We start from the raw sequence: 19,651 nt of genomic DNA, 5'->3' as shown, positions 1-19,651 counted from the left end.
TTTCTTATGATGTGTTACATTCATACGAGCAGACAGAGAAGTACGTTTGAAGTAAGTTTGGAGTAAGTTTGAAGCAGAAGAAATAGAAATAAACCTTGTGTAAATTGTCAGCTTTACGCTAAACTAAAATGCTATTTCTGGCCATTTTACATGCACATGTTATCAGGCACCATCATATTTTTTTATCAAGAAAATTCACGTTGGATCATATCTTTTTTTCTAGTAAGACGTTTGATATTAGGGCAAAAATCATATTCTTGATAATAATTTTTGTATTGTTTTCCTGTAAAAATATCTAAGAATCCTTAAACAAGATCAATTTGATTTATCTTGTTTTAGAAACATTAATGCATAAGATATTTAGGTTTTTCAGAGAATGTATTTTTAACGTGTATTTTTCTCGAACTGTACTGACAGTTCTTATAGTCAAAACAAGTGAAAAAATCTACCAGTGCTAAAGAAGTAATCCAAAGTATTTAGAATACGTTACTGACCTTGAGTAATCTAACGGAATATGTTTCAAATGACATTTTACAGCATGTATTCTGTAATCTGTAGTGGAATACATTTCAAAAGTAACCCTCCCAACCCTGCCTGCTGACTCTCAATATATTTGTGTTAACTACCATATGACTAATATATTATCATTATATGCCCTTTTAATTGTCTTATGAATAGCATTTTCAACACAGTTTCCCCTTCAGGTGTTTTCTTTACTATTGTCCTAGCAGCTGTCAAATTTGGCTTACGTATGTGGTAATAAAGCAGCTTACAACTGCTTTGGAACAACATTGTAAAAAGGTCTACAGATATCAAATTTAACTGAACTGAACAAGAAAGTGCATATAGGGAAATAAAGAAAACATTAACCAAGAACAAGCCAAACTCTTTAATCTCTAAAATACCACTAGACTGCATTTGGGCATTTATCACAATCCTTCAAAAGCAGCTTTTATACTCTAAGTATGGCGCAACACTGCAAGACTCAACAATTGATTTCTGTTAAAAGAAAGAAAAAAGATGAACAAATCACAGAACATGTGCAGTAGAACAAGAGTGACAGTACAGAATAAAGAGGCCAATATTCTAGCATGGCATCTCTGAACTGACAGAATTTATATGGTGAATGGAATTCTGAATAACTAGTTTGAATATAAAGAGAGAGTGGTGCTTGTAAGCCAATCCTCTTTCTTTTAGAGGATATCACCTCCCCCATGACTCTACAGCCGTTTAAAACATGCGGCAGTTATTCACACTGACAGCAGAACCAGTTTGCTCCTCTTCACACACCCACTAATTCTTACTCAGATGAGTTAATCTTCTAACATAGACGTGCAACAGCGTCTACAGAGAGCTGGATTTGTATACATTCTTCAGTAAGTATTTTTTATGTGTATTTCCTTTAAAACTGAGGTTGATTTCCCCAAGGTAACCTTCACTTTTGGCTGTTTAGTGTTTATTTGAATTGATTAAAAAAACATATTATAACATTCAGTTACTGTTTAACTAAAGAAAGAACACAGTGCAAATGGTTTGACGAAAAAGTCAAGTTACAGTTTGACTAAGGATGTCTGTCATGATCTTTATATGACAACCATTAACAACACAGCAAAACTAACTGAAAATCTAATAAATAATAAAAAAATAAATACTTGTATCTTTTTTGCAGTACTCTATGCATTGAATATTGTTTTGGTATACAACATTTTTTAATATTCTGCAGTCGCCAGAGATCTTGCCAAAATAGCTCACTTTCATTGTTTACACATTGTATTGTCTGCGTTACTTGTCAGGGTGAGCTCAGAGGTCAGTATTCAGAGGTCAAATTAAATTTATAATTCTGGACTAACAGGTGGCCTTCAGCAATGGGGTTGAACACTATATTATAAGCATGAATGCTCAGTGGGGGCAGGTCTGGTGATAGTTGTGCCATCTGCTTCAAGATTTTAACTGTAACTATACCGTTTCCCTTAATCCATAACAGTTTGGTTAATATGGGGGTGCCGAAGTATTTCTCTTGTGCTGCAATAATATTTCTATATCTCGGATTTATTATATTTAATATATTTATTTATTTTTTGACCAAAAGCTGAACAATTTTCAGAAGACAGAACCACAAGAGCCTCAAATCATGAATCAAATGACGAACCCTCCTTTTCAATTCACAAATTAGAGGCTTGTCTATGTAGTGGCTGTCTACATATTTGCAGTTCCTCTAAAAAGGACTATTTACAACAAACATCTATTCCAACCAACCAACGTCACCTTCATCCAGTCAGCACATCTTTGCTTAGCTCTGAAAAAACTCTTTCAACAGGACTTTTTGGTGTGACTTGGACCTTTTATCTACAAGTGCTTGTGTGCATACTCTTCCTGAAGCCATGGTGTTGTCCATAGATCAGGAATGTGGGGTCTGTTACCTGCACTACTCCCGTAGCGACCGCATTCCTAGAATGCTGCACTGTGACCACACATTCTGCACCCCCTGTCTGGAGAAAATGGGACTACATTACAGCGGCCTGTGTACCATTCGCTGTCCTCTCTGTCGCCAGGTGACTTGTGTGGACTGTGGGCTGAGCTTGCAGGAGACACTTTTCGTCAACAGCCGACTGTGGGATGGCATTTCTGATATCCAAGAGGAGGAAGAGGAAGTTAAAGAGCAAGACAAGGTGGAAAAGGGGAGTACCTCTAATATTCATGTGATGCCCACATCACAGACTGAATGGTGAGTACCTCGGAGGGGCTGGTGATTAATTTGGAACAGGAAAAACAGATGCTTAAATGAATTTACAGAGTCACGTGAGCCTCTTGAATCAGCAACATCCATGTCACCTGATTCTGTTTAGAAGTAGTCAGAATACTAGCATAAAATGTACACCCATTATTAAATGTGATCTTGTTTAAAGGGCATTTGGTGAAAATCTGGGTGGTTTCTAATCCCTGATCAGTTTTTATGCTATCAGTTTGTAAAGCCAATGGAAGATGGAGGGAGTTTCTGGAATCTGTTTGAAAACCGTGATCAATTTAGCAATTCTGTATGGTGATGATAGCAGCACAGAAATTACACATTTGAGCTTTAATGAGTGTGTTTAGCAGTTGCTACAATAATAAGGTCCAAGTCCTGAGAAACAGGGTAAGGGCATTTGCATTCCCATTCATACCATCTCTCATTTTCCCTCTGGTTTCAGTCTGATGTCAAATCAATACAGGCCAAAACTCAGACTCCCGTCTTTCCTGAAGAAAATGAGTTTATCTAAACACCCTGAAGAGAGGATCATTCCCAGCTGCAATGTGTGAGTGTTTATCCTACTGTTACAGCAGTAAGAAACTTTTAAAATCAGTTAATTGCTGCAAAGGAAATTTTATTTTTTATCTGCTGTATTTGCTCATTTTAGGAATTCAGGAAGAGTATTCTGAAAGTATGAGAGTGAGAGTAATAGTAAAATTAAATTTAACATTTAAAGTGCATGCAAATGTAGCCTATCGATTGTGCACAGTCAAGCAAGCAAATACCAACCTGGGCTGCATTTCCCAAAAGCACTGCAAGCTTAAGTTGATCGTAGAGACCACTGGCACCAATGGTTTCTATGATCTACACAGGCTTACGATGCTTTTGGGAAACGTAGCCCTATTTATTAATTACTGAATGTTACTTTACAAACTGCAAAAGCTAGATCCATTAACTTAGACTAAGTATAAAGAAAACAATGTAACATTTTCAGTTTTACTAACTTTAAGCTTGTCTTTCAATACAGAGAAATGATGTCATGGCGAAAGCTCTCATCAGAAGAGATATTTTAAGAAGTGGGACTAGTACATACTCTGTAAACAGTGGATTAGCAATCTAAACACTAGACTATCTCCATCTGTTTTTGCTATTGTCAATAAAAACTGTACACCATGTGCAATTTAAGCCTAGCATGCTGAAAAAGCAGGAGCAACAGACAAGGTCTGAATCCTGCTCCTCCATCTGAGGGTAACTTCTCATTAGATATTCCACCCTTAATCCATCCCAGCTGCTGGAGCCGGATTTGGAGAAAGAGTCCCAAGAGAAAGTCCCAGATGCAAAGCAAGACTTTTAGAGCAGATGGCACCCTGTGTCTCAAATTGAGTATTTTAAGTTATTATAACCTTTGTTATTTATTTAATTGATAAATTATTGTACATTAAAATTTCTGATTGCTAAATATTGGTGGTCTCTTTCTCTCTGCACCCATGCTGTCTTCCTTTGTTACACTGGACTAGCTAGAGGTCAAAATACTAAAAACCTGAAATCTCAAATGATTATGTCAGTTTGAATGAGCAAAATTGTCTTATACAATTTACTGTAATGAACATAGCCATCTGTGACGCATCACTAGCCATGTGCAAATCCAAACCATCACTCTGTGTGCCTCCATCATTCCACAGATCCTTTTTTGAAGGTACAGGTCTTACTTATAGGTCATGTGTGTCATTTTTTAAAATGGTAAAATACTTTCTCATATCTCTGTCTACTGTGCTTAGACAACTGTTTTTGTTGGTGCATGACACCACAACACTGGCACAACAAATCTTGTGAGGGCAGGACTGTTTGTTTGATCGGCCAGTGGAAGATGGGTGGAGTATCTGGGAAACCTGTTTGAAAACATTTTATTTTTGCCATTTCGTTTAGGGACACTAGTGGTGCAGAAATTAAACACTTCATCCTTAATAGACTGGATTTGTGCCACTCTTCTGTTTCATTTAGAAATGCACACTTCACAACAACCTTTAACGGCAGCAGTGGCGGATCTTGGCATTTGAAAATAGGCAGTGGCTTAGTGTGGCAGCGCTCCCTGGGGCACCCAACGAGTAGAGCCACGCCAACGCATCAGTGTTGGGAAGCAAGCAACAAACTAGCTATTAACTTAATAAACTACTTAATAAACTACTACTACATTACATAGTAGCATGACATTAGTTCAACTATTTTAACACTAGTTTAGCTTTTCTAGTTACAAGCTACTTTTTCCCAACAAATAACGGTGTAACATGACAAAACACATTGACAAACATTTGTTCGTTCAGACCGTTCATGTGAGGAAAAGTCCAATTAAAGTTAGTGAATTGGTTTGTTTGGACAGTTCATGTAAATGAACCACTTCAATTAAATTAGCCAATTCACTTGAGCCCCTGCTTAGAAGTCGCTGTGTCCGATAGCTAAGGGAGCTGTCTTGCTGCCTCACTGCCCAGTCGGTCAATGACTTCACAGGCAGAAATTTGCATATAAAGACAGGGTAAGGGTAACTCCTTTTACCCACTCCATCAGACACCTTGATTATTCTTTTAACCAACCATGCGGCTAACCGCACATGCAGGATTTTGGAATATCAATTGGAAGCTAATGGCAGGTAATTTTGGTGAACTCTGTCCTGAGCCCATGCTTCAGACAGTATCTCATGAAGAATCCCATGTCTATGAGTTTGCATCAATTCATCCTCTGTGAAGTCTGTCTTAGTAGACTGAAGTGAAGTCTGGCTGGCACATGCTGCAGTTGGTCATTACCACTCAGCGGCACAGTGGGAGTCGGGCACCAGGCAGGACCAGAGATGGACAGAATTTTAAAATGAATATGAAACTTAACAGGTGGCCAATGTAACACAGATAAAATGTGGCTGATATGATCATATTTCTTGGTTCTAGTTAGCACTCTAGCTGTTGAATTTTGAACCAACTGAAGTTTATTTATTAAACCTGCAGGACATCCAGCTAGTAATGCATTACAATAATCTAGTCTTGAGTTCATGAATGCATGAATTAGTTTTTCGGCATAAATTCTGTAGAACTGATAGTAGGATTTATAGTAAAATTAAATAAAAGGCCTCATTTGATAGTTTTTATTATTAGAAAAATTGTCTTCCTTTAATAGCTTCAGTGCTGTAAGCTACATTTTGTTAGTTGCTTGTACTACCTACTATTCCAAAAGAGTAGCTTCACTGCATTGTAGCTATAGTTATGATTAGCTTGAAGCTTGGAAAGCGTCCTGGTTACTTTCGTAACCTCTGTTCCCTGATGGAGGGAACGAGACGTTGTGTCAATGTAGTGACACTAGGGGTCGCTCTTGGGAGCCCCAAACATCTCTGATCTTTGAGAAAAGGCCAATGGGAATCCTCCATCAGGGAAGGGAGGTTACAAAAGTAACCAGGACGTTCCCTATCTGTCAGTCACTCAACGTTGCATCGATGTAGTGACACTAGGGGTCCCTATACAAAACGGCACAACCAGCTGAACTGTGTTAAGTGAACTGGCGGTGGGAGACGGGCAGTATATTGTGTGCCTCGTAGCCAGTGCACCCAGCCATCACGTAACCTCCCCCAACGCTCTTAGCGTCGTACGGTCCCCTGCACCTCGGGGACAAGTCGACTGCCCAAAAATGGGGACCGGCTGCCCCAGCTCTTCTCTTTCTTCTCCCCAAAAGGAAAAATCGTTCAGCTCGGGGCCATATAGCGTCCGCGTCGGGGATGTCACTCCCAAGGGGAAGACACCGCGGAGACCACACCCTGCCCAAGGGGCAGGAAATTGTGTGGAAATAAATAAAAAATTCACAGAAGCTATCATTTGCTAAATACACAATATAGCACCGCAACAAAATATGCAGAAACAATACTTAGCATGACATGGGAAAGTTTATAAAAAGCTTATTTCCTTGAGTGTTTTCCATGGAAGCATTATGATATACTGTAGGTGTAAAAAGAAAGAAAACCCAAACAAATGAAAAGCAAACAAAGTTGTAAAATTTTTGAAAATACCACATCTCACAATAAACAGCTTCATTGGAAACATAAATATCTATGCGCTATAAAAGCCATGGGTATCAGTGGCAAAGTCCAGTAATATCTACAGCAACTTCCTCAATCTTCACTGCATGAAAAATCAACTCACTAGCTCGTGTTTGTTGGAAGAGACAGGTGAGCACATATCAAATAGAAAATTAGCTCTCAGTGTCAGTAAAGTGCTTTAATGCCGTAGTTTCGTTAACACCTTTGCAAAACCTGTTGGGACCGAAAACAGTGCATTAAGCTTTCACATGCACTGACAAGTCTTGCAATGCTTTCACTTGTAAAATTATACAGATTACTTTTATTGACCGTAACAACTTAAGGCAACTTTATAAATGCTTACAATTTCTTGAGAGGACAATGTAATAAACAGCCGCCTCCTGTATGGATATAATCAGTTTGTGATAAGAAGTGCAACAAAAATGTCCAAAGTTATAAATATGACCAACTGTATGAAAACAACTTGGATGAATATATTATTATGTCTAAAATAAATTGTTTCCTGAAGTCATAATTATATAATTTTACACACACACACACACACACACACACACACACACATATAATATACTGTATATATAAAAGAAGCACAATTATTAATGAATTTAATGAAAAATAAAGGATCAACAATTATTTTTTTGGTAATAAGACACTTTTATTGATTTTACTGATTTGGACCAACATGCTAGATTTCTATACAGTGTAAATGAAACAGCTACTGTAGCTCTGAATCAATCAGGCTGGCTCCACTGAGCTAAAACATACTGTATACACTGGGAATGGTTGCACCCTCAAAAGCATGACTCAACTCACACACAGACATTCACCCAAGGCTGATGCAGCGTCATGCCAATATCACAATGACTACCGGTATACAGATATACTGATGATATGATTCCATACATGGAGCGGATCTGCACCCCATTTTAATCCAAATGAGAACCTAATTTGATAAGATAACGATAAGATAGTCTATAATGACTAAAGAAAATCGTAACAAAATGTCACCAGTCAATAAATACCCCAATCCTGTTTACACATTCTCAAAGCCATTGATAGACTGCTAAAGTGGCATCTCTCTGCACCTCTCTTTGATCTGAGAAGGCACCGTCACAGACAAACCGACACTAGGAGTGATAACCCCAGCCCAGGCTATCACAAGGTCTGATTTTCCCTTTACAGTTTCCATGGAATGTCTGGCCACTATTATTCATGTCTTTCTATATTAAGGGTTAAAAGGGGCATCTAAAAGATGCATTAAAAGCAGATCAGGCATATAAAACAGAGACTGTCAAATCCATAGGCAGAAAGCAAGGGGTTTTACTGTGATGGATGAGTCACTAGTCACTTAAGTCCAGCATAATTTATATCCCATTTCAACAAAATGCTGCTGGATTTAATAGGAATAAACTAGTATTTCAACACATACTTTGCTTTATATGGTACCATTCCCGACAAAGAAGTCATACGTATATGCGCTTATTTCAAGCGCTCCAACACAACTCCAACATTTCCTCTCTGTCACACAAAGCTAGTCTCAACTTTTGTCTGCCGTTATGTGATGCAACTTTACAAATAGTTTATCTGTGCAGTGACCCACAAGGTTTTCATAGAAATGTACGCTACAGTTTTACCTCTAAAGTGATATTTAAGCACAGACATTTGACAGCAATTTTTGAACATTTACATCTTTCTTGAAAAAGTGCTTTAAGGATTCACATGAAATACATTTCAAATTAATTGATATACGCATGTCCTCCTGGTCAGTGCACTACAATTTACTGGCCCAAAGAGCAGCTGTAGACATGAGTGCATCCCTACACAAGGCAAACACTATAATGCTGCATAATGCTAACTCTTAAAAGTGAACTATAGTTTTTTTTTTTTTTTTTTTTTTGAGAGAGAATGTCCCATCTTTGAATTTCTGATATTAAAGCCTGTTTGAATATAGAATTTGACAATGCTCAATAAATCGGTGTGGAATTGTGTGGATTGACTAAGTTTAGATGTGCGTAATTTGCTTCACTGTCACATGTTAAGTCCTTCAGCTATCTGCGATACACTAAATGGCCTACTATTGAGTTAAAGATTAAGAAACATTCTACAGAAGAGTGTGGAGCATTCCTTGTTATCAGGCTATAGTTTCATTTGAAGCTTGCCCATTGAATGCAAGCTGTTTGCTAGAATTCCACTACGAGGAGGAAATCATAAGATTTGCTGTAAACATTCAATAAACTCAATCAAATTTGACACACTGTACACAAACATATAAATGACATTCACACTGGAATATGGCAAATATTTGGGAGATCTGAAATGACACAGTCAAGTATATTTACACAAACTTACACGGACAAAAGCCTTGCCTGAAACCCAAACTTTTGAGTTTGGTTTCACGGAGAGAAAAAGAAAAGCAAAAAAGGCTGAATTAAGTTGTTTTGATGAAAGTAGCCAGCAGGATTGAGATGATATTTTAAAAAATGGCTGACATGCATGCTTGCTCTATTTTCATTATGCGATTTTTTGTTTAAATTGCCCTCTTGCTTTTGATGTCTTTGCTCTAATCTTGCTTTTTATGGTCTTGTCAGCATCTGTTTCAGTGCTTTTCCTTATATACAAAAATACAAAACAAGGGGGGAAAAAAATCTACCTTTCTACATTTTCAAAAAGTATACATGTTGGAAATAGCTGACTTTTTGTTGATTTTTGCCCTAAATTTTTCAAATTTTTATAAAATATTAATAAAGAATACTATTTTACAATTGAAACTGATGTAACACTGATTCCAACCAGTTACTGAAAGTCAGATGTGAAGGCCAAATATCCAATCTAAAAACACAACTGGAAGCTAACCAAGAGGAAGCAACACAACAAGCATGTGGTGTAAATGATGCTGTAGATCAGACATGGGCTATTAACAGGAACATCCGCCCTCAGTAGTTGGAGGCTCCTGTGGTTTGTCCAGTTTAATGTCAATCACTGGGGAATGCTGTTAAGGAAGAAAACCTCTGTACATACAAACAATTGAAGTTTTATTCAAAAACTGTACATTTGATTATGTGATATTTATAATTATTTGTATGAGGCTGCTGAAAATAATCAAAGTAAGCAAAGATACTGTGTAGGTCATGATATTTATTTATTTATTTAATCTTGGATAATACCTATACATTTATAAAAAATGTTTTGCATATAAAAGAAGCACATTTATTAATACATTTAAAAAGACTGTCCATATAGTAACTAGTATGTGTGTGTGTGTGTGTGTATATATATATATATATATATATATATATATATATATATATATATATATATATATATATATATATTCAATTCAAAGAGGCTTCATTGGCATGACTGCTAACAATACAATATTGCAATAATGCAATAAAGCAGTGGTTGTATATAAAAGTAGAACAACATGTTAATCTATATTTAAATGTAAGTTGAACAATGTAACAATTCAGAACGTTTGTGCACAGCTGAAGACCACACTGTTTAAGTACTAAAGACCACTAACATGTTTACATACACATACATTCAGACACACACATATACAGAGTGTCACTCTGTAGAACAACTGGGTAACACACTGGGGTAATATATACTATACTATACTATACACTACTATACACATAATACACATTCACCCACTGTCTCTCAGGCTGTGTCACGTTAAAATGTATTAAGCAGCCAGTGCTGCTGTGTCCCTTTCCAAGTATTATTTTCATTTTTTCTTTTACTGTTATTGTTCTAAAGAAGTTTAAGCTGTTTGTTAATCTACCCATATAAATGTCCCTTGTTGCTTTAAATTTTTGGCAGTGAAAGAGAAAGTGCACCTCTGTCTGTGGTCAGGATTTTGTCTGCTTTGTATCACTGAAAGCCAGGAGATACTTTTCCAATTCATAGTTTGATTTTAGAGTCCGACAGAACTGTAATTTTATTTTCCCATTTTTGATCCGGTTAACATGTTTACTGATTAGGGTGTGTAGGGTGTAAATGTGGTCAGTAGTTCAATGATTTGGAAGGAAGCCAGTCTGACTCTTGCTCTGCACATTTTGTTCATTAAAATAATAGTTCACCCCAAAATAAAAATTCTCTCGTCATTTACTCACCCTCATGCCATCCCAGATGTGTGACCTTATTTCATCTGCTGAACTCAAATGAAGATTTTTAGAAGAATATTTCAGCTCTTTTGGTCCATACAATGCAAGTGAATGGTGCCAAAATTTTGAAGCTCCAAAATCCACATGAGCCAGCATAAAGGTAATCCATATGACTCCAGGGGTTAAATCAATGTCTTCAGAAGCATTATGATCGGTGTGGGTGAGAAACAGATAAATATTTAAGTCCTTTTTTACTAAAAATTCTCCTTCCTGCTCAGTCAGTCTCCACTTTCATTTTCTTCTTGTTGTGTTTTTGGTGAATCACATTCTTCATGCGTATCACCCCCTACAGGGCAGGGAGAAGAATTTCAAGCAAAAAAGTACTTACATTTTTATCTGTTTCTCACAAACACCTATTATATCACCTCAGAAGACATGGATTAAAACACTGCAGTCGTATGGATTACTTTTATGATGCCTTAATGTGCTTTTTGGAGCTTCAAATTTTTGGCACCCATTCACTTGCATTGTATGGTCCTAAAGAGCTGAAATATTTTTTTAAAAATCATAATTTGCATTCTGCAGAAGAAAGAAAGTCATACACATCTGGGATGGCATGAGGGTGATAAAATGATGACAGAATTTTCATTTTTGGGGAACTATCCCTTTAAGAAAGTTTAGAATTCTATTGTTTAAAACACTACTAAATAACTTCCCCAAATTACTGCTCACACAAATGCCTCTGAAATTACTAGGTCTGAATAAATTTGTCAGTGCTGTCTGGAACCCATCGGTATCTCTGCTAGACTTGATACATTGTACTGGTCTCCAGTCTACTTTGTTTTAGTATGTGTTGTCTTTTCATATATACAGTATGTTAGTTTGGTTACGGTCTGAGAGTGGAATTTGCTGTTAAGACAGTAAATGCATTGAAGGAGGAGGGGTCTATATATCAATAAATAACAATATATGGTGGTTTACATACCAAAAAAAAAAAAAAAATTAAATACCTGCAAAATATACATTCCTACTGACCCCTCGAGGTATTAGGAGTAAATGCAGTCATAAATGCTGCAGAATATCATATGTTGGACAAATTGAGTATTTACATCTACAAAGCGCTTTATACATAGCATAACATAACAGGTAACAATTTTTTTTTTTTTTTTTTTGCTCAAACCCTAACCTTAATCTTATCCTATTTTTAATTCATTAGCCTAATTTATTTTTTTGTGAGCTGACTTCCCTTTGCAAAAGGGAATGTGCACCATCTAGTGGCTATTAGGGGAACAGCAAAACAACACAAAAAGTCTTTCCAGCTCAAGGTAAAAGAGTCTCATTCAAATACATGTTAACTGCTGGTGTCCCTGAGAGATGTGTGTTTAGTGTGGCTTGTTTTATGCTTGTACAGACACACCAGCTGCACCTGCGGCCAACTGTCAGAAATGTAATGTGCTCATGTTTGCATTCATGAACAAATGTTGAAGTGGTGAGTTGAGAGGTCTGTGTGAGTGTGTAGTTTGGGTAATAGTGTCAGTATGAGATGATTTGCCCCTTTAACAGATGCACCTGTAATTTCACTGAATCTGTTGCACTAAACCATCCCCCAATCAAGAATATTTGATTACATTCTTGCTTTGAAGCATCAGATTTCTGGACCAACATACAAATGAACTGATCCTACACTTCACTTTACCCAAATTTGCTAAATTAACTCCTCTCGGAATGCCCCCAGTGTAAGACTGCTGTCTATCCTCATTCGTTTCTACACAGCCCTCAGGGTCCTTTTTTTTTTTTTTCTGTCTCATTCACATTCAGTTTGTCATGGAAGATCGTCTCTTTTAAAGCTGCTTTAGTAACAACCGAGTTATAACTGACATTTTAGAATTGATTTGTCCTGTGAGAGACAAGTTTGTCTCAATTATGTTGAACGAGTGTGAAAATGTGATAATCCACACTTGGTTGGACAATCAAAAATCTTAGCCAGATGAAAATTACGTGACTGTGGCAAAATGTTTGCAAAATGATATTACGTGGTTCCTTACAGCCTTCTGTTGTTGTCTCATTCACATTCAGTTCGTCATGGATTATCAAGACTTCGGAGCTGCTGTAGGCCATTTTATTACAGATCTTCATTCCTGAATCATCAGTTTTGGGGGACAGTAAATTGTGGGCAAATTCACAATTGTTCCACTTTTCCCCTCATTTTTCTATAATGCTCTGTAGCACAAGGTATAATCAATGCTTATAGGTATATGCCTGCCCTGATTTTTCACGGTTAAATTCTCAGATCTGCTTGGAATGTTTTTTGGTTTTCATGTTGTTATGTATTCTTGGACATGGACTAAGTAGGAATGAAAGAGAGGAAGGGAAGACAGCGACAGATTTGGAGAAACAGTAGGGATGCGTCATATTCCACTGGATCGATTTCAATTTCTTTTTTAAGTATCTCTCCAAAGTGAATCATTCCAATTACACAAGAAGCTGTGTGAGAGCTCTGACAAAAAACATTAAGTTAGAACTGCAGCAAATCCGTTGGCTTTGTTAGGGAGTGAGGGGTTTAGATGTGGCATTTTAAACTTGTCTTTCCGGTATGAGAGTACATGAAGACAATCAGGTTGCCTTTCAATCTGTAACATTCTCTTCAGATTATATTTATAGTCACAGCTGTATTCTGAAATTATTTGAAATACTCTGACTGCACACAAGTGGACTCCGATCCTAGTAATACTGTAATTTCATGTCTCACACCTTTGTGTGTGTTTGTTACAATAATAACACCAGCGCTCTGTCCTATTATGACTGCACAGAGGGAATACACACACCCTACGCCAAGAACACACAACAAACACACCATGCACATGTATCACGTACACAAAACAAACACAAAGAGGATACCTTGTCTCATTCAAACTTACTGGCTAGAAAATAAAGCCTACATATTCACAGAGATAACAAAGAGAAAAAGTTTCTTGTTACCATAGCAATAGACCTTCCAATAACGAGTGACTGAATGTGACAGAAATATTTAATGAGAGGGACAAAAAAATTACCCAGATCCTTCCAGTGAAGCAGTATTTGCACTTGATGGTGAAAATGACATGAATGAGTAAACAAAAAGTATATTATATAAGAAAATCTTACCTTTCACTGTCAAAGAAAATAAGATCATAAAATAATCAGGGTGCGACTGATTAGTTCAAACAGCAATTGAAAAATCACCCCATGTGACAAAGTAAATTGATATCATGGCCAACATTCAGACCGTAAACATAACTGCTCAATATAAATTCACAATATAGAATTTTACGCTGTGCAAAGATAAAACGCAGTAACTACATATTTTTACCAAGTTAGAAACAAAATCAGGTCTATTAGATTATTATTTGTCCCGTGACAGAGAGATTTGGCTAAATTATGTTGAACAAGTGTGAAAATGTGATAATCCACATTTGGTTGGACATTAAAAAAAATCTCATTAAACTGCGTAACTTTGGCACGTAATGGCTGCTTTTGCAAGACGTATGGCCAAATGCCACTGAAAATCATCCCTAGGAGATAAATACTGCCGCTTAATAAAAAGTTAATTTATGACACTGCTTTTAACACACTTCACACTTCACAATGCAGTGCAAAAACACCCAAGTGCAAATTCACATGAAATGAAGGTCAGAAAACGTGTAGAATGTTTTTTTTTTCCTTCAAATGATGTCAAAGGCACTTTCAAAGGCACTTTGCTATTCTCAAGGGCAAGAAATATTCTGTGAAGAATAAATGCAAATGACAAAGAGATTTGCATTTTATAGCATTAGATGAAGTTGCATCAAAATGTGTAACCTTTGTTAATATTTAACACTAATGTGGACTGTGAAAAGAGACAACACGATGTAATAGAGGTCATATGTACAAGAGTATTGAAGTCCAGTCAGTTCTTTCTTTTTCACATCCTACTAAATATAGAGTACAGCAGAGTATCCCATCTTTCACTCTATATTCAATAGGATGAAAAAACACAAGAACAGCACACTACATTTGAACATTCAGTACTTAAAGGGATAGTTCACCTAAAATCTCATCATTTACTCACCCTTATGCCATTCCAGATGTGTATGACTTTCTTTCTTCTGCTGAACTCAAATGAAGATTTTTAGAAGAATTTCTCAGCTCTTTCAGTCCATACAATGCAAGTAAATGGGTGCCAAAATTTTTAAACTCCAGAAATTACACAAGTCAGCATAAAAGTAATCCATAAGACTTAAGAAACAGATCACTTTCACATTCTTCTTGTGTTTTTGGTGATTCACATTCTTCATGCATACCACCCCCTACTAGGCAGGGGGAAGAATTTCAAGCAAAAAAGTACTTAAATAGTGATCTGTTTTTCACCCACACCTATCAAATCACTTCTGAAAATATGAATTAAAACACTGGAGTTATATGGATCACTTTTATGATGCCTTTATGTGCTTTCTGAAGCATCAAAATTGTGGCACCCATTCACTTGAATTGTATGGAAATATTCTTCTAAAAATCAAAGATTCTTTTTCTGCAGAAGAAAGAAAGTCATACAAATCTGGGATGGCATTAGGTTGAGTAAATGATGAGAGAATTTACATTTTTGGGTTAACTATCCCTTTAACTGCTGAATTGTTTCAGCTTTGAGCTCACTGAAAGGATACTGCCTTCTTTGCTTGTCTCCTGCATGCTCTCCATTCCTGGGAGGGCAGCTGCCACACGTCGAAACAGCTGCGGGAGCAAAAAGAGAAGACGGTTAGAGAATTTTATTAAAAGCTATGAAGCTATCATCAGTAAAGGCTTTTCTTAATCACAAAAAATGTAGTAAAAATATTAAAATGGTTGTAATGTCATAATGTGCAATTTTAAAGTCAATGTAAATCACAATGTTGTTCACAACCAATTTTTCTTCTGCATTTTATGAACTTATAGCTGAGTGAAACAGGATATTAAACGAGAAAAAACACGATTTCATCCATCAGAAATGTATTGGATCTTGAACAGTGGATGTTCCATACTAGAATGGAGCCAGACCTTAATGCATGTTTACAAAGGCCATGTCCACACTAATACGTTTTCATTTGACAATACATCATTTTGCAACATTTACGCCTCACATCCACACTATAACGGCATTTTCCACCACTGAAAATGAAGCCTTTCGAAAACCGTGACGTTATGAAATTGCTAAAGTATCAGTGTGGAGGTGGCCTAAAACAATACCTAAATAGCTTTTTGGCTATTGGAAAACATAATTCAATAGCCTCTGCAGCCTAGAGGCCAAGTACCAAGTAGGTGCCACAGTGCGCCTGTGCCTGGAGCTGACTGTTCTGAAAAGAATCACAAAGCAGACATTGTGCGCATGCATCAAACACGTCCGTTCCAGCTTGTGGTCAAAAGAGTATACTTTGGAATGCTAGAGCGCTTGACCACACATGAGACATAATGGCATACAGAAAAACAAAGTATACCCTAGCCTTAAAGGGTTAGTTCACCCAAAAATGAAAATTCTCTCATCATTTATGCACCCCCATGCCATCCCAGATGTGTTTGACTTTCTTTCTTCAGCAGAACACAAACGAAGATTTTTAGAAGAATACAAATCTCAGCTCTGTAGGTCCATACAATGCAAGTGTATGGTGATCAGCACTTTAAAGCTCCAAAAAGCACAGACATTCATAGTGAAAGTAATTTATACGACTCCAGTGGTTAAATTAATGTCTTCTAAAGCGATACGATTGCAATTTTTAAGCGCTTTTCACTATAATTGTTTTTCTTCCAGTCGCTCTCCAGTGCGTGACGTAAGCGCATAGGCATGTTCACCTGAGAACTGACACGATACAACCGGTAATGCAGCTCGATTTGTTTGCAAGAGAACGCTGTTCTCAAGCTTCATTGGTTTTGCTTTCATTTGAACATGCCAGCGCACTTACGTCATGCGAGAGGCGGCGTGAACTGATTCCCCCCGTGGATGTGCATTGGAGAGCCACCGGAAGTAAACAATTATAGTGAAAAGGACTTAAATATTGACTTGTTTCTCACCCAAAGTGATCATATTACTTTAGAAAACATTAATTTAACTGCTGGAGTCTAATAGATTACTTTTACTAAGATTGTCTGTGCTTTTTGGAGCTTCCACCATCCAATTGCATTGTATGGACCTACAGAGCTGAGATATTCTTCTAAAAATCTTTGTTTGTGTTCCGTTGAAAAAAGAAAGTCATAGACATCGGGAATGGCATGAGGGTGAGTAAATGATTAGAGAATTTTCATTTTGGGTGAAAATTATGTCAGCACCATTTCAATTCACCCCAAGTTCAATGGGGTTCAGGTCTGGGCTTTGTGCAGGCCAGTGAAGTTCTTCCACACCAGATGCAGTAAACCATTTGTTTATGGACCTTGCTTTGTGCACATGGTCATTGTCATGCTGGAATAGAAAATGTTTCTACCCAACCTGTTGCCACAAAGTCTTTGTATGAAGTAGCATTATGATTTGTCGTCACTGGAATTAATAGAGGAACCACCAAACTTGTTAATTAGAAGGGGGTGTGCACATACTTTTTGCAATGTAGTGCATTTCATGATGATATTAAAATACTCAGGCAGAAAACATGAACTGAACTATTTTTAAACAGGTAAAAAAGAGACATGGTGCAAAGACTGAAAGAGGATTTTCTCTGGTGTATTGAAGCAGCCTGGTCCTCCTATACATATTAACAGAAATGAAGATCCCCATGTAAGCAGTTCTTTTCAGAATCATAAATGTCACAGACTAAAACACCTGCTGACCTTTAAAGCAGACTCTTTGTATAAGATAACAGACAGCAAAAAGAACTTCAACTGACTCTATCTTCTGAAACTTGCAATACATTGCCATTGCACCGCTCCTATCAGGGTAATTAATGGCCCACCGCACACCTCCATTACAGCTTTCCACTATAAATGGCTATTCCCAGAAGCTACATAAGGCTATATACAGCAATGAAATATAGCCCCACTCACTCCGAATCATATCAAACAGGGCAGTTAGCTTATGTAGCCAGTACCACCCCTCTCGTTTCACGTCATCAATCACAATGGACGAGCCAGAGGGATGTGGAGACCAGTGGACCATTAGGCAGAGAGGGTCAGAAAGAAAGACTCATTTTGTTAACTACCTTCAGGCCATTGTTTCTGACCAGAAAGACAGAGAGAGCCATAAAGCAATGTAGCCTGGACAAAAGCAAAGGAACACAATCCATTCCAATTAAGGAAAACACAGACATACAGTCATGCTTCACTACATGGGAGAGAGCCACTGCATTTTTTCCATATTTTAGACAGGGAGAAAAAAATTGCATCACTTTTCTGTATAACAAAGTACAGAGTCAGACCTTTACATTAGAGACAATAAGCAGCGAACATGCTATGTATCAATAATGAAACTTAAAATGCTTACAAATTATGGCAATTAATATTTTTGTATAATAAATAACTCCATTATAATTATCCCAGCCTGTGCTAGCAGTGTTACTGTGCTCTTATGTTCTGTATTATTTACACAAGTTCGATTTCATCCTGGAAAGAACATGACACCTTGCAATTCTTCAATCAATATTTGAGTCATCATAATTACCTCTGCGTGGTAATCCGTTTAACTAATGTTGCTGTTGTTGGAGAAATAAATAAGAAAATTTCAGTATTGATTGTAATTTCAGATAAATGGTGTACTCTGGTCATAAACAGATGCCTCAGAGAACACAGATTCAAAACTTTTCAAACACACAAGTTCTAGTCAGCCACACACGCATGCAGGGCCGTAGCAAGGAATTCTGTGCCCCCTGACTGTATATTGCTCTGGGCCCAGTTTTGAATTTGCTGTGGGGCCCCCTGGACCTTTGGGACACTAAAATCACTACCACCTTTCACCCACTAGCCCTGCGCACATGCACACATGTTGAAGTCAACAATGTAAAGGTTTTGGAATGACTGCAATTTGTAATGGGGACAAGGACAAGCAAATGTCATGGTTACTGGTGTAACCTCTGTTCCCTGATGGAGGGAACGAGACATTGGTGTCGATGTAGTGACACTAGGGGTCACTCTTGGGAGCCCGAGACACCTCTGGACTTTGATAAAAGGCCAATGAAAATTGGCGAGTGGTATTTGCATGCCACTCCCCCGAACATATGGGTATAAAAGGAGCTGGTATGCAACCACTCATTCAGGTTTTATGCTGAGGAGCCTATATAAGGTCCGGCCATTTCAGCGGGTAGTTCAGCATTGTGGCAGGAGGGACCAACGCCTCGTTCCCTCCATCAGGGAATGGAGGTTACACCAGTAACCATGACGTTCCCTATCTGTCACTCACTCAACGTTGGTGTCGATGTAGTGACACTAGGGGTCCCTATACAAAACGCCACAAGACTGAACTGTGTTACGTGAACTGGCGGTGTGTGGTGGGCAGACTTGCTGTGTGCCTCATAGCCAGCACACCAGGTCGACACGTAACCTCCCCCAACACAGTTATGAGTGTCGAACAGCCCTTTTTGGGGACAAGTCGACTACCCAGAGATAGAGACAGGCTTAACCCAGTCGTGGCCTCTTTCCCCTTCTCTTTTTCCACTCCCTAAAAGAGAAGGGGGATTATCCCACTGGGCCGCCAGGTCTAGTTGGGGGGGTGTCCCTCCCAAGGGGAGGACACCGCGGAGACCACACCTCGCCCCAAGAGAGGGGGGGATATTTAAG

General features: G+C 37.8%; 1 protein-coding gene across 4 annotated transcripts in view; it reads right to left on the bottom strand.

Moving 5' to 3' along the window:
* Window positions 1–7,439: 7,439 nt before the first annotated feature.
* The window catches only part of LOC127449324 (ras-related protein Rab-6B), a 166,669-nt gene continuing 154,457 nt past the window's right edge, over window positions 7,440–19,651 (bottom strand). For all 4 annotated transcript variants that reach the window (XM_051712671.1, XM_051712672.1, XM_051712673.1 and 1 more), the window contains 2 exons: window positions 15,589–15,655; window positions 7,440–9,779 (listed from right to left, as the gene is read on the bottom strand). In XM_051712671.1, coding sequence (XP_051568631.1) covers window positions 9,715–9,779; window positions 15,589–15,655 — 132 coding nt within the window. In that variant the 3' untranslated portion in view covers window positions 7,440–9,714. The remainder of the gene's footprint in view (window positions 9,780–15,588; window positions 15,656–19,651) is intronic.

The sequence above is a fragment of the Myxocyprinus asiaticus genome, chromosome 12 (assembly GCF_019703515.2).
Source record: "Myxocyprinus asiaticus isolate MX2 ecotype Aquarium Trade chromosome 12, UBuf_Myxa_2, whole genome shotgun sequence".
Lineage (NCBI taxonomy): Eukaryota > Metazoa > Chordata > Actinopteri > Cypriniformes > Catostomidae > Myxocyprinus > Myxocyprinus asiaticus.
Note: the sequence above shows the minus strand (reverse complement) of the source record. Positions and strands in the feature narration are given on the sequence as shown.